Source organism: Hylobates moloch, unplaced genomic scaffold, assembly GCF_009828535.3.
Source record: "Hylobates moloch isolate HMO894 unplaced genomic scaffold, HMol_V3 SCAFFOLD_1, whole genome shotgun sequence".
NCBI classification, from domain to species: Eukaryota; Metazoa; Chordata; class Mammalia; order Primates; family Hylobatidae; genus Hylobates; species Hylobates moloch.
In genome coordinates, this window is record NW_026652276.1 from 183249520 (window position 1) to 183265461 (window position 15942).

At 37.6% G+C, this 15942-nt stretch overlaps 1 protein-coding gene across 4 annotated transcripts in view; it reads left to right on the plus strand.

Moving 5' to 3' along the window:
- Positions 1 to 15942, plus strand: part of GSAP (gamma-secretase activating protein) — a 99685-nt gene that overhangs the window by 1862 nt on the left and 81881 nt on the right. For all 4 annotated transcript variants that reach the window (XM_032761253.2, XM_032761255.2, XM_032761254.2 and 1 more), the window contains exons 2-3: positions 8938 to 9014; positions 10427 to 10483. In XM_032761253.2, the coding sequence (XP_032617144.1) occupies positions 8938 to 9014; positions 10427 to 10483 (134 nt within the window). The remainder of the gene's footprint in view (positions 1 to 8937; positions 9015 to 10426; positions 10484 to 15942) is intronic.

Consider the following 15942-nt stretch of genomic DNA (forward strand, 5'->3'; position numbering starts at 1 on the left):
GTACTTTCTGGAAATACTAGCTTTTCTGATACTGGTAATATTTTGCTCTTTCAGAGCAAATACCTTGGTAAGATATTAGCCCTGTTACACTAAGAGAATTATCACCTCTGATAATCACCAGTGGGTGGTAGCTCAAAAATACCCCCACACAAATTAATTCCTGTTCTGTAATTTATAGCAGTGGCAAGGAAATCTGGGATTCTGTCTCATTTCTAGCACAGCAGCTACTACACACATTTGTGGAAATCATTATCCTTTCAAAGTTCTAGCTTTTCAAATGTAAATTATGAATTACTATACCATTGTAATGCCTCCTCTATGCATACTTGCTTTTTAAATTTGAAGCCTTAATATTTTTACATCAACAAATACAATTGAAGTTTTCTTAGAGGTGCTAAGTAATTCTCATGAAATATGCATGATATATTCCTGGCAAAACAGAGAGCTGGGCTAAGTCAGCCATGGAAATTCTGTGCCTGTAAGCATTTTGGTCAACAAGGGGTCAAGGAGGAAGGAGAACAGATTTGGTTACTGCATTTGCTCCTGGTTCTGGGTTGAACTTTTGAGAAAACAGTTTCTCCTGAAATAAAAGAAGATATTTGTTAAAAATCAAAACAACTACATAGAAGAATATTTTAACAGGTAGCTGTAAATGATAAAAGAAAAAAAAAACCACCAAAGCAAAACCGTGTATCCACTACCCAGCTTAAAAATAGAGCAATGTCAAGACTCTTGAAGTCTCTTATGTGCTCCTTTCTGATTCTATTTCTTTCTCTCGTCCTCACCTCCTAGGTTAGCAACTATTTACATTTTTATATTTTAACATTTCTTTGACTTTATTTGTAGTTTTAGCCTATATGTATGGGCAAAATATTTCATTTTGCTTGCCTGTGAACTTTAAAGCATACTGTATGCATTCCTTTTGCTTATTTTCTTTCTCAATATTGTGAGATTTACCCATATTGACTGGCTAGCTGCAGGTTATTAATTTGTATTAATTAATGCTATATAGTGTTCCATCGTGTGAATTCAACATGATGGTGGACATGGAGATGTACCCCTTAGATTTTCGTTTCAAAGAAGAGCTTGTCCCAGGTGCTATGAGTATAGTCAGCAGGCAGTCTTCAGCTGTCAGCCCCTTCAGGGATTGCCTGGCAAGAGGGCTGCCCTACCCAACTTCACTTCCTTTTGGGTATGGACCACATGAGATTGAGTGGGCTTTAAAGGCCGAGCCATTTTGACTGAACATGGGACAACTCCATTTCAGTTCTGAAGCTTCCTCTTTGGGGGACCCAAGGTCACCTGAGGATGTTGGGCCTGGGTTGCTACTGGACTTCTCACCCTACCAGGACTTGCTTCCTTCTCCTTCCTCTTAAGGGTGTTAATCCCACTTTCCCACTCCCTGATGAACATACTGGGTACTAAACCCTGTCTTAGAGTGCTTCCTGGGGAACCGAACTTATTTTTCCAGTGGGTGGCTTTTGGGGGGTTTCTGGGGTTTGCTGTATGGTCAGTACTCTTACTAACCACCTGGTGCACACAGGCATATGTTTCTCTAGAATGTACGTCTAAAAGTGGAGTTGCTAAGTCATAGGCTGTGCACATCTTCGTCTTTCCTGGGCAGTGCCAAATTGTTTTCCAAAGTGTTGTACTTATTAACACTCCGATTTGTGGCGTGGAAATGTTTCTGATACTCATTATTCTCACAAGCCCTTTACAGTTCCAGATTTAATTTTTTTTTTTTTTTGTCACACTGGTAGGATTAATTATTTCATAGTGCTCCAAGGTTGAGCATCTCTATGTATTTACTGGCCACTTGAATTTCCCTGCCTGTGAAATGTCTATTCATCCTTTTGTCCACTTTCCTATTTTTTTAATTGATTATTTTAGAGGTTATGTTTTTGGGATTCTAGTTCTTTATCACATGTGTTGCAAATATTTTTCTCTCAATCTGTCACTTCTGTTTCAGTTTGTGATGGTGCTTTTGATAAACAGGAGTTCTTAATGTAGTCTAAATTAGTTTTTCTTTATAGTTTGTACCTTTTTGGATCTCTTAAATCCTCCCTGTTTTGAAGTCGTGAAGACATTTCTAATATTAACTTTTAGAAGCTTTATGACTTTTTCACCTTTTGATTTTGATCCACCTAGAATTTATTTTTATGTGATTTATAGGAGTCCAATTTTTTTAAAAAAATATTAATAAGTAATTGTTTCACTATTATCAACCAAATAGTCCTTTTAGTTCTCACAACAAAGCCACTTCTGTCACATCAAGCTTCCTTACGTAGGTCTCCTTTTCTGAGTTTATTTTGTTTCATAATCTCAACTTGACAACTTTTTTTTTTTTTTGAGAGTCGAGCTCTGTCGCCAGGCTGGAGTGCAGTGGCACAATCTCAGCTCACTGCAACCTCCGCCTCCCGGGTTCAAGCGATTCTCCTGCCTCAGCCTCCCAAGTAGCTGGGATTACAGGCATATGCTGCCACACCCAGCTAATTTTTGTATTTTTAGTAGAGACAGAGTTTCACCATATTGGTCAGGCTGGTCTTGAACTCCTGACCTCAGGTGATACGCCCACCTTGGCCTCCCAAAGTGCTGGGATTACAGGTGTGAGCCACAATGCCCGGCCATGACAACATCTTAATAACTGTGCTTTATGATAAGTATTGATAACTGGTAGGGTAAGTCCCCTCACCTTAGTATTCTTCACGAGTGTCTTAGCTATTGTATGCGCTTTGCTTTTTCATATATATATTTTTGAATCTGCCTGTCAGATTTTACAAAAAAAGTTGATTTGGATTTCCTTTAGTCGCATTGCCTCTATAGATCAGCTTGGGGAGAATTGGCATCTTTACAATATTGGATCTTCCCAACTATGAACAAAATATAGCTCATTATTTATTTAGATCTTTTTAAATGACTCTTAATAAGTCTTAGAATTTTCTCCATGAAGGTTCTGCACATGTTTTGCTAGATTTCATCCTAGGTTATTTTTTGTTGCTCTCATAACTAGCACACTTAAAAACATGACATGTTGTAACTATTGCTGGTATATAGCACTATAATAGATAGATCTTACATGTTGACTTTTGTATCCCATGCTTAATCCCTTGTTGGGATTGATCACATCTTCAAGAAAATAAGATCTGCAATATGTAAGTTTTCTAACATTTAAATGTCAATATTTAAGACTGGAAAGGATGTAGATTTTCTTGCCTGCTTTTATTAGTCTTGGATTTATGATACACCAGATTGACTTGTCTTTCAAATATTGTAATCTTTGCCAGGGAAGTGGTATATTTTACCAAGTGACTGATTCAAGAATAATACTTTTCTTTGTTGCCTCCTATGTATTCCTAGATTGATTTGGGGGCCAGAGGGTTACCTTAATCACATTGTTTTCCCTTTTTTTTTTTTTTTTTTTAACTATTTTCTTGCCACTATCTGTCCTTTTTACTTTTCTTTCCGCTAATTCTTTCCTAGTCTCCTTTTCTAATTCTTATCTCTCTCTTAACTTCATTTTAGTCAGAATATGAAATATAAATCACATAATGTTTACTGCATAGGTTTAGGAATTATAATAACTGGTCATCTTGAGCCTGAGGATTTATATGAATTATTTAAAGAATAAGAAGTTATAGGTATAATCATATTTTATCACCTCTTGATGTATGTATTAGGAACGAGTTCAAAATTTTGTATAAGGCTGCATGACATTTTTCTCCTTGTGGTCATTGGGAAGACAAATACTTTAATTTTTGTCTCATGGCAGTTTGGGATAAAATGTACACATTTGAGAAACCCTCTACCTGTAAAGTGAAATCACTTTTGTTTGACAAATAATAGATTGAAACAAATGAGAATATCTGGCCAACCAGCTTTTGTTTTACAAGAGCTATGCCTTGCCAATACCTTTAATATCTAGGTACTCTCCTTTCTTTTATAGGTTTACCTATGCAAGTATCTATCAAAATGCTACATTGTTTTATTCATGAGCACTGAGTATACTAAACTGTGAAATTAAACCACATTTCCTCATTTGAAGTTGCAAAACTTCTTCCTCTGGACTTTCCAGTGATGAAGTACTGGGAGAAGAGTCAGAATGAATAAGCAAAGAGGTTACTGAATACTTCTTTTAAAAGGGTGTGTTAAGACGTGGGCAACTAGTCCAGGGAGGAAGAGCTGATGGCTTAATAGTATGTGGTGAGACATTGGTCTCTGGATTTGCAGCATTACCAAATTTGTCTATTTCACATGTCCTTGAAATGTGAACTGTGTACTTAACTGCAGGTTATTCAGCCCTGCAGTTATTACCTAATGTTCCCATGAAAACATTATTTTTATTTCTTTCAACTCTCTGTCTACCATGGTTATAAGATGGTCCAAGTTATGCCCTCTAACAAATATTGCTTAATATATAATGTACATTGGTAGTTCAATGGTTCTTAACCCTGGCTGTACATTAGAATCACCCAGGGAATCTAAAACACATACGTATACACCAGAGAGTGGGCTCCACACCAGCTCAATAAAATCAGAATATCCTGGGTATGGCTTGGGGCATCGGTGTTCTTTTAAAAGCTCCCTTAATGATTTTAAGACAGCCAGAGTTGAGAACCACTAGTTTAATGGGATAAAAATGTGCCATTTAGTGGCCGGGCGCGGTGGCTCACGCTTGTGATCCCAGCACTTTGGGAGGCCGAGGTGGGCGGATCACGAGGTCAGGAGATCGAGACCACGGTGAAACCCCGTCTCTACTAAAAATACAAAAAATTAGCCGGGCGTGGTGGCGGGCGCCTGTAGTCCCAGCTACTCGGAGAGGCTGAGGCAGGAGAATGGCCTGAACCCGGGAGGCGGAGCTTGCAGTGAGCCGAGATCGCGCCACTGCACTCCAGCCTGGGCGACAGAGCGAGACTCCGTCTCAAAAAAAAAAAAAAAAAAAGTGCCATTTATTGTAATCTGCGTTTGTTGGAGAATTTTTTTCTCTTAGTATTATAGTAATCTGAAAACAGATATGCTTTTGCAAGTAAATTGGATTTAGCAAGATTTCTTGTAAAGGAGTTCTTATCTTAGCCAAAACCTTTTAAGTATACTTTTGCGACGATCTCTCCTAGCATACTTATAATCTTTTTTTTTTTTTTTGAAGATTCAGTGATAAAGTTTTATTAAATACCAATACTGGCTAGGCACAATTAGACACATTATTATCTCATTTGCTGTATCTGGTATCAAACAGCAAAGCCTGTTTGATGGCCTCATTAACATAATTAATCTGTAGTGACATTCCCTGGATAATAAATACAGTTTTATGTCCGTGTGTCTTCCGTGTCTTCCAAGTTGCTACAGGGCTCTATTTGATAGCATACTTATAATCTTGAAAGAAAAAAAATATTTCTCAAAATATTGACACATTGCATTCCAGAAGTTTTGAGTCATGTACAGGATGAAAAAACTCACTGAAATTCTCTTTAGATGTCTACAATATCTACCTTTCAAAGGACTTTTGAGTAATTGCCCATTTTCTCATTGTAAGCTTGATACAGAACACTCAGCCCATTGTTCTGTTTACCTTTTTCTAGGTTTGAGTTCAGTCTGCGCCACCTTTTCACTGTATATTGGTCAAGTATCATTATCTCATTGAAAAGTATAGTAGGCCTGGAATACATTATACAATGCAGATGAGATAGAAATGAGAACTCTCTAAATTGTGAAGGCCTACTTAGCCATAAGCTTATTTTTATTAAGAGACAGGGTTTTGCTGTGTTGCCCAGTTTGGTCTTGAACTCCTGAGCTCAAGCCATCCTCACACCTTGGCCTCCCAGAGTGCTGAGATTACAGGCATGAGTCATCATGCTTGGCCCATAAACTGATTATTTAAATCCTAGTCTCCTAAGAGACCAAATTATTATCCTTATTATCCTTCAGTGTGAAGTGAGTCTGACAGCTCCATATACATGTCAATATACTGACAAACGTTTATACCCATGTATAGGAAACACTTTGCCCTGCCCCTAGGAGACCCACGAAGCTGCTGCTTGTGAGGGGTGGGGAAGAGAGATCTCAGGATGATGTCTAAGTTCTCAGTGAAATCTGCTCTTCCTCTTTCTAAATGTTTCCCACCTCCAGCTCCAGTGCAGGTGTCCAGCTCACCAATTATCCTTATTTTTTTATCTTGTCTTTTCCTTTTAGGAATACAGGTAGAAATTTGTGGAGTTACAGATAGTTTGCATATGTTTTGTCTGAATATTAGAATTTGTCGTAATCAATGTAATTAACATGTAAAAACTATTCCTGTATGGGAAAAATGAGTTAAATTTAAGCAATTTATCTTTTCTTTTCTTTTTTTTTTTTGAGACAGAGTCTTGCTCTGAAGTGCAATGGCTCAATCCTGGCTCATTGCAACCTCCACCTCCTGGGTTCAAGCGATTCTCCTGTCTCAGCCTCCTGAGTAGCTGGGATTACAGGTGTGCACCACCATGCCCAGCTAATTTTTTGTATTTTTTAGTAGAGATGGGGTTTCACCATGTTGACCAGGCTGCTCTTGAATTCCTGGCCTCAAGTGATCCATCTGTCCCAGCCTTCCAAAGTGCTGGGATTATAGGCGTGAGCCACTGTGCCAGCCATAATTTTGGATAACTTTTGAGGAAATTGGGAAAATACACGCTTCTGCCCAATTAGTGATAATTACAATGCTGAATCTACCAGTGTTTAAATCCTTTAACTGTAGAATTAGGAGAAATATCCTAAAATTTTAGAAGAAAGATGGTCAGTTAACTTATAAGTTAAATGTTTTGTGTAAAGAGTCTGTGTATCCTTCAGCAAAATAGGGCTTTCATATAGACAAGTAGACAAGTTATAAGTTCACAGGTTTAGTTAATTTTCACCAAGTGAAACACACTTATGCAACTAAGACTCAGAACAGGAAGGAAAACATAATGGAACCTCAGAAGTCCTTCATGCTCCTCTCTAACAGTCACTTATCTAACACTGTAGATTAGTTGTGCCCATTATTGAAAACTTGCTTATGAATTGAAACATACAATTTGTACCTTCTTTTGGTGGTGGGGAAGGTTCTTTTGCTCAGTTTCATATGTGTTATTGCAGAATATTAATTCATTGTTTCGTACTATTCCATTGTTTGGATATAACACAATTTATTCATTCTTCACTTAATGGATAGTTTGGGTTTCTGGTTTGGGCAATAATGTACCACAGCACTATAGACATTCTTATGTGTCCCTTGCTAAATATCTATATATATATTTCTTTTGAAGATACATGTACAAGTACAGTTGCCGAGTCATGTGTTCAGCTTCACTAGATACTGCCAGTTTTCCAATTTATACTCCCATTAACAATGTATGAGAGTTTCAGTTGCTTCAGATTTTTTTTTGCATCACATAATACTAAAACATAATAAGTCAAGGATGCATGTTATAACTTTTAGTATAACTAATAAAAGAATAGCAAAAACATATAACTGATAAGTTAATAGGTAATAGAATGAAATAATAAACTTAGTCCAGAAGAGTAGTAAAACAGGTGAGACACATAGAAAACAAATAGTAATATGATAAATATCAACCCAATATGTTAGTAATTACATTAAATGTAAATGGACTGCATATCCCAATTAAAAGATTAAGAATGTCAGATTGGAGGAAAAAATCTCAAGTAGATATTGCTTATAAAACGTATCTTCAGTATAAGGACACAGGAAGATAACAAAGTTACGCAAGCACTAACCAAGCTGATGTAGTTATACTAATATCAGACAAAGTAGACCTTAAAGTAAAAATAATTATTAGAAATAAAGGACATTATATAATGAATAAAGGGTTGCTAATCCAGCTCCTATTTTAAAAACTTATGTGTAATTTTTCAGACCCAACTATGTGCAGTTACAAAGACTTTATCTGACAGGCCTTACAGGAGAAAGCTGCCCTCCCCAAATCCAACTTGGTGTGTGGCCAATGCCCTGTAGTCTCTGAAATGAGTTGTGGCTGTGATTCAGGCCCTTGCTGGCCAGCCATACTCTTATAGATAGCTGCATCCCTAGCCCGGGGTTCTTCATTTAGAGGCCTCTTTATCAGAGGCCTTTAGCAGAGACCTTTCTCAGGTGCCTCTAAACCACTAAAACCACCTTAGTAGCGGGGAGAGGGGAGCTTCAAAGACTGTTTTTTCTCTACTCCAGTGAAATACTTTTCCACTCCTAGCTCTTCTCCCTCTCCCTACCCTAGGCTCCTGTATGCATGATACTGCAAGAACGTTTTTGGGAGGGTCCCTCGATAGTGAAGAGAGCTCCATATCTGTGCTGATTCACCTGACCCTTGGCTAACGGCACCATTCCATGGGGAGAAAATGGACCAGGGACATTAGCACTTTCTCTTGTTTAGCCTCTTGCTTTATAGCATCACAGTAAGTGATTAAAAGCTTGACTGTTAAAAAGTTAATATTAACTTTTTAATCTTGTTTCAATTGAGTACTCAGACACCTGGCAGTTCAGCTTAGAGCCTAACAGTGGTTAATCCACCAGGAGGCTATAACAATTCCAAATTCGTATGCCCTTAATGATGTATCCTCAAAATGCATAAAGCAAAAACTAATAGATACTTGAAATGTATTGTATAACGTTCACACAGAAAAGAGTATACAGCTCAGTGAGTTATTACAGAGTATATCAGTATACCCAAAACATTTAACAAAACCAACACCTAACAAGGCTCACTTGAGATACCTCTTAATGACTGTGGCTTTCTCCTTCCTTAAAGGTCACTACTGTTTGTACTTCTAATAAAAGAGATTCGTTTTGCCTGTTTTTAAGTTTTATATAATAGAATTATTAGTATATATTTATATTTGGCTTCCTTCACTAATGTATTGGTTAGATATGTTTCTAACCATCTTCTGCTGAGTATTAACCTCCTATTATCATTTCAGATGTTTTAGAAAACGATTATGAGAGCTTACGTGTATTAAATGTTGAAAGAAATGGAAATATTATTTATACCTATAAGGTATGTCTGTATTCTTTTTTATTGTGGTAAGATGTAAAATTTACTGTTTTTAATCATTTATATTCTCTTTTTACAGAATTCTATACTGTATCTTATTGAAGGGTAATGAATAAACTTGTTGGCATTTAATCTTAACATATGACTTTGTGTGTGTGAGACTGAATAAAGTGATTGAAATTTAGTAGTATTAGGCTGGGCATGGTGGCTCACAATTATAATTCTAGCACTTTGGAAAGCTGCAACGGGCAGATCACTTGAGGTCACGAGATCGAGACCAGCCTTGCCAATATGGCAAAAACCCCGTTTGTACCATAAAATACAAAAATGAGCTGGGCGTGGTGGCGCACACCTGTAGTTCCAGCTACTCAGGAGGCTGAGGCAGGAGAATCGCTTGAACCCAGGAGGTGGAGGTTACAGTGAGCTGAGATTGTGCCACTGCACTCCAGCCTGGGTGACAGAGCGAAACCCTGTCTCAAAAAAAAAAAAATTTTTTTTAGTATTAAATGTTTCTTCATTTTAAAATAAAACTAAACGGGTATATCTGACATAATACTCAAATTTTGAATCAATGAACAATTTCATTTTCTAGACAAAAAATGCCAAGTAAAAATGTTTAAACCTAATTAATATGTTAACATTTTATCATTGGAGAAAATATTAAATATGATTATGCTCTTCAGACGTAGGTATGTTAGGACTTTTGAAGTATTATTATTATTTTGTTTTTAGAAACAGAGTCTTGTCCTGTCACCCAGGCTGGGGTGTGGTGGCACAATCATAGCTCACTGCAGCCTCAAACTCATGGGCTCAAGTAGGTTCCTTGAGCTCCTGCCTCAACCTCCCCAGTAGCTAGGACTACAGGCACGTAAAGCATTGTTATTTATCAATGTGTTTTCAATGTCAACTGTTCTAAGGAAAGTTTAACTTTAATAGGCACACATGAATAATTCAAATGGCCAGTTTGCTTTGCGCAGTTATGTCATTGTACTTTTTAAAGTAAAAATGATTATTTTAAGTTGTGTCTTAGAATGGTACCTTTAAGGAATTGTGTGATTCACAATGTTTTACTTAAAAGAATGTTATGGACTTGTCCTAGCCATCCCTATTATCTATCATATGTATATATTTTCAAAGACATAAGTGGAAGTATAAAAAGATTTACACCTTCACCATGCTCAGTGCTACTAGACAGTTACCCAAATTCACTGAGCTCTACACTGTTGATCCATTTCATTCTTTGAGCCCAAATGACTAGCTGAACTGGATTCAGTCCCGCCTCTGACAGGCACAGAAAGCTTCTTTTAGAGTGCTTACTGCTAAGGTTGAGTTATTGCAGGTTGGTTTTAAAACTAGTAACATTCTAACTTCCTAAACTATGACATTTAATAAACATCTGGTTAATTTTTTTTTAGGATGATAAGGGAAATGTCGTCTTTGGATTATATGATTGTCAAACCAGACAAAATGAGGTAAAAATCATAGATTACTCATTGGTTACTTTACTGCCTTTAGAGTTTTCTTTGTCTCCTCCTTTTTCTAGATATAAATTCCAACTTTATTTTCTCTTGTTCTCTAAACATTTATTTGAAAAAACAGAATTGCAATTTGAGGCATACACACAGACCAGGGTAGTCTTTGGATGTTCAAAGAACTAAGAAAGGTTGGGGGTTTTATCAGAAAGAGAAATGTTACACATGGCTTTGAAAGAAAACTCATTGGCAATAGGAAAGTTTCCAGGAGCTGGCAAGATCTCATTGGTGTGTGAAAGCAGTAGGTAAAACTAGTTTTAGAGCCATGGCGGTTTGTTTCAGCAGCTACTAGGTGAAGCTGTTCTTAAGTTTATGGCATTTGGTATTTTGGCAGCTGGCTTGCACAGTACATGGGCAGGCACTTGTGCCCTGTGTGCTTCTCTTTTCCTCTCCTGATCTCTTGATTTAACTCGATTGAGTATGACAGACTAACTCCAATTCTTGTAATCAGTTATCACAGTACATGCAACAGTTTTATTCATTTATTTGTTGATGGGCACCTGTTTCTAATATTCGCCTATTATGAACACTATTGTATACATAGCTATGTTTTAATTCTTTTGTATGTGTATCTAGGAGTGGGAATACCAACTTTATTTTCTAAAAAATTATATTTCTTTGCTTTCCTTCTCTTCTCCCTTAACGATCTCTTGGTCCTCTTATCTTAAACAAAAAATGCAAGGACTGTTGGACCAAAAAGTGAGGTGAAGTCTCTTAGACCTTTGAGATTTAAGTAAAATTGGCCCAAACAAATTATTCAATATCCTGTAAGAAAGTAGGAGGTCCAGTGTCCTCCTTGAGATTTGTGTACTCCCAGTTCATCGTATAATGACTTCTGACTCTTTCTGCTTCTGCTTAACCTTCACATGTCTTGTTTCTCATTATTTCTTAGTGATCCAGACAAGGAACCCCTTTCCTTATTTTTTTCCCCCAAATTACTCACCTAAGGCGTTGGTTGATGTGACAGGCTTTGTCTAATTCTGGGAACAAATGGGAGGGAGTAATTTTGTGCCTATGTAAAAACAATTTAGAATTGAATATTAGACATCTTTGAACTTAAATGTCCTTTATCCATCACAAATTTCTTACAGGTCACCTTACTCTTCAGAGTTCCAATATGCTGCTTGGTTAATTCTCTCTTCCCTTCTTCCACCCCTTTCACCTTTATTCATTAATTCATTCACCCATTCACTGATCCAACAAATAAGTATTGAATGTTTTCCCTATCAGGTGCTGGAGACACAGTGATGATCAACATAAACTCTTTCACAATACACAGTCTAGGGAAAGAGAATAAAATCTCAAGTTTTCAGTGCAATTGTTAGCTTAATTTCTGTGTGGCACGTATTCTAAAAAGATGGGTTGAGAGGAGACACCGTAGTCTGTCTTCTGTCAATCCAGTTGTGGTGACTGCTGCTATCTTTTGTGGTCATATTCCTCTCTCCCAAGACTGTGAGCACTTGACAGTAGGAGCGCTTTGCATACCAATGTGTTTCATCCCTGTCACCTTTAGCTTACTGCCTGTGAGTGGTAGGAGTGCAGCGAATGTTTTTCAATGGATTGATAGTGATGGGTTCCCTCCAGAGTGGCTGTTTTTCAAAAATTTTCCAGTGACAAAGCTGCTTTGAATTCCAAAATGTGAAAATTAGTCCAGAAAAGAAATTGGCCAAAGGATAAATTAATAGGAAATTTAAACTAGCTTTGTAAACAGGCAAATTTTTCTTCTGAACCGTAGTTGCTAAACAAACCCTCCCCTTCTCCTGTCTCTTCTCCACATAAGCACAACCCTTACAGCCCATATGTTTTTTTTTACTGACCTTTTGATGGTTTTATTGAAGGAATGGATCTGTATACCAAATCTAGATTTAAAATTCTTTTTTTTTTTTTTTTTTTTTTGAGACGGCGTCTCACTCTATTGCCAGGCTGGAGTGCAGTGGCGCCATTTCAGCTCACTGCAACCTCTGCCTCCTGGGTTCAAGCAAATCTCCTGCCTCAGCCTCCCAAGTAGCTGGAACTACAGGTGTGTGCCACCATGCCCAGCTAATCTTTTGTGTGTGTGTGTGTGTGTATATATATTTTTTCTTTTTTCTTTTTTTTGTTTTTTAGTAGAGACGGGGTTTCCCATGTTGGCCAGGATGGTCTCAATCTCTTGACCTCGTGATCTCCCTGCCTCTGCCTCCAAAGTGCTGAGATTACAGGTGTGAGCCACCGCGTCTGACCTAAAATTCTTTTCAAGTACTATATTTTTCCTTGGAAAGGTGCCACCATGAGAAAGATGGTGCCATCAAGAGAAAAAAAAAATCTTTCTCTTGGTAATTGAGCTTCAGGATGGGATAACAGTGTCTAAGTCTTAATGCTTACCCATCCTTCTCTAAAAGTTTTTATTTTTTAAATTTGAAAAACTAGTACAGTAATGTCCTATTGTACTCTTCACTCGGTTTCTCTCAATTGTTAAATCTTGTGTAACTATAGGATAATATATTAAAACCAATAAATTAATGTCAGTAGGATGTGTGCATATAGTTCTATGCCATTTCATCACTTGTGTAGATTCCTGTAATTACCACTGCAATCAAGAAAGAGTTACTCCATCACTACAAGATCTATTGGTGTTGAAATTTTACCAGTTCGAATGAAGTATATAACTATTATCTCCTTTTGAGTCTCTTTACCTTTCTGTGTTTTTGATTGTCTTTGATATTTCCTATACATTCTTTAAGATCCACATCAGGCAATGTTATACTTTTTGCCCTGATTGTCGAACATAATTTAGAAAACACAAGAGGAGAAGGAAAGTCTATTGTGTTTACCTGTATATTTGCTCTTTCTATGGTTCTTTCTGATGTTAAGATTCCTCTTTTTTTATCATTTCCTTTCTCTTTCAAGAACTTTTTTTAGCCATTTTTTTAGGGTAGGTATGCTGATGACAAATTTTCATAGTTTTCTTCATCCGAGAATGTCTTTTTTTCTTTTCATTCCTGAAGGATAATTTTGCCAAGTATAGAATTCAGGATTCATAGTTCTTTTTTGTTCCTGTCTTGAAAAACGTGCCACTTCCTTCTGGCTTCTCTGGTTTCTCATGAGAAATCTGCTGTCTTTTGAATTCCCCCCCCACCACCCCAATATAGATGTCACTTTTTTCTTTGCTGTTTTTGAAAATTTTTTTTTCCTTCTCCTTAGTTTTCTGAAGTTTGATTATGCTGTCTTGGTGTGGATTTGTTTGGATTTTCCCTGTTTGGGGTTCACTCTGCTTATTGAATCTGTAGTATCTTGCCAAATTTGGGACATTTTTAGTCATTAGCCAATATTTCTTCAAATATTTTTTCTTAAAGTTCCAATCTGTTTCTCTTCTCTTTTTATAGACTCTGATTACAAGAATGGTAGATCTTTTGTTATAGTCTCACAGATCACTGAGGTTCTGTTTCTTTTATTTTTCGATTTTCTATTGTTTAAATTAGGTAACTTCTATTGTTTTCAAGTTCACTGATTCTTCTGTCCTCTGCACTATGTTGTTGAGCCTATCCATGGAAGTTTTGTTAAAAAAAAAATTGGTAATTGTATTTTTCAGTTGTGAAATTTCCATTTGTATTTTTCTTTATACTATTTCTTGCTGAGACTTTTTTCATTTGCTTCAAGCATGCTTGTAATTACTTATTGAAGCATTTTTATGACCGTTTTAAAATCTTTGTCAGAAAATTCCAATATCTTTGTTATTTCAGTGCTTGTGCCTATTGTTTTCTCATTCAGTTTGAGATCTTCCTGGTTTTTGGTATGACATGAGGTTTTCTATTGTATGTTAGACATTTTGAGTACTACATTATGAAACTCTGGATGTTATTTAAGTCTTCTCTTTAGTATACCTCCTGTGATAATTTACCTGTTGGGGAATTAGCGGGGTTGGTGGTACAACCTACTACTGCTACTACTGCTTGTGCCGGGGGAAGGTCCAGGTTCCCCACTTGGCCTACTTGGACACCCCAGTGGAGAGAAGTGTCTTGTTATGGCTAGACAGAGGTGGGATTTCAGTCTCCCCACTTGGCCTCCACTGATACCACAGCAGAGGAGCAGGATGGGGGAAAGGTAGGTGAAGGCCTGGTTATCATTGGGTGGTAGTGAAAGTTTTGGCTTCCCATTCAGCCACCTTGGACACCATCCCAGTGAGGAGGTGGAGAGGGACCTCTTTACTACTGGGTCTGGGTGGGAGTCCAGGATCCATGTGGCTTTGCTGGCACTCTTGGTGGGGGAAAGCTTATTTACCACTGGGAATGGATGAAAGTCCTGATTTCCTACTTGGTCTTCATTGATACTCTTCTCGCAGAAGGGGGAAGGCTGCCTTGTTATAGCTGGGCAAAGGTGGGAATCTAAGCTCCCCATGCAGCCTTTGCTGGTAGAGATGGGAGTGGGGTTGCATTTTCTTTTGTGGTGTTTGACTGGAGTTAGGGTGGTTATAGTAAAAAGGTTTCTCTCTTGCTATGTTTCCCCTTTCCAGTTCCTTTGGCTAGAGAGCATGGGTGTGTGTTTGTTTTTGTCCGCTCCCATCGGTATTTCTGTTGTTTTCACCTCTTTAGCTCTGAGTCTAGGCTATATGACACAAAAGGAAAACCCAGGGAACTCACTACTGTGTCATTCATCAGGATCTGAGGTCCCTAAAAAGTCTGCTGCCTTCTCTCTGCATTTTAGAGTCATCATTGAAACTTAAGAAATGTATGTCCAGGGTTTTAAAACTGTACTTGGTGGGAACAATAGGGACAAGTGGGTTGACTCCACTTTGCCCTGCCCCCCTACCTCAAGTTTTGAGTTAATGGTCTTACCCCGCAATATGCAAATGGGAAGGAGTGTATTACTTATGCTTTCCATTAGCATAAGTAATGGGATAAGCATACGCACGGTCCCAGTAGCTTTCCTTCCTCACCCTCTTCCATCTCTTTCTCCCACCTTCTGTCATGTAGGACTTCCCTGGTAGTGCATACAAGAGTGAACATGACCTAAACTGGTTGGATACAAGAGAATACTTTGCTGGGAATTTGGGACATGGACTCTTCTCTTTTCCACTGGGTTTGGTGATAAGTGAATTCACTGGGTTGGAATTGCTGTGGCTTTGGGGAATAGAACTTGGAGCTCTATTGTGTGGAAGCTGACAAATGTATTGAACCCAGAAAGCTAGGAGAATGTGTATTTCTAGCTCTGGATCAAGCCAATACTGAAGTAACACCCCATTCTGTTCAATTTCATGAGCCACTAATTGTCTTTTTGCCTAAGCTAGTTTGGGGAAGATTTTTTGACGCTTGGAGTTAAAGACTTCTGATACTTGCACACCTATTTACCTAGAAATTCCACTTTGAGGTTTTGATTCTACAGAAATATCTGCACAAATTCACACAGGTTTATGTAAAAGGTTC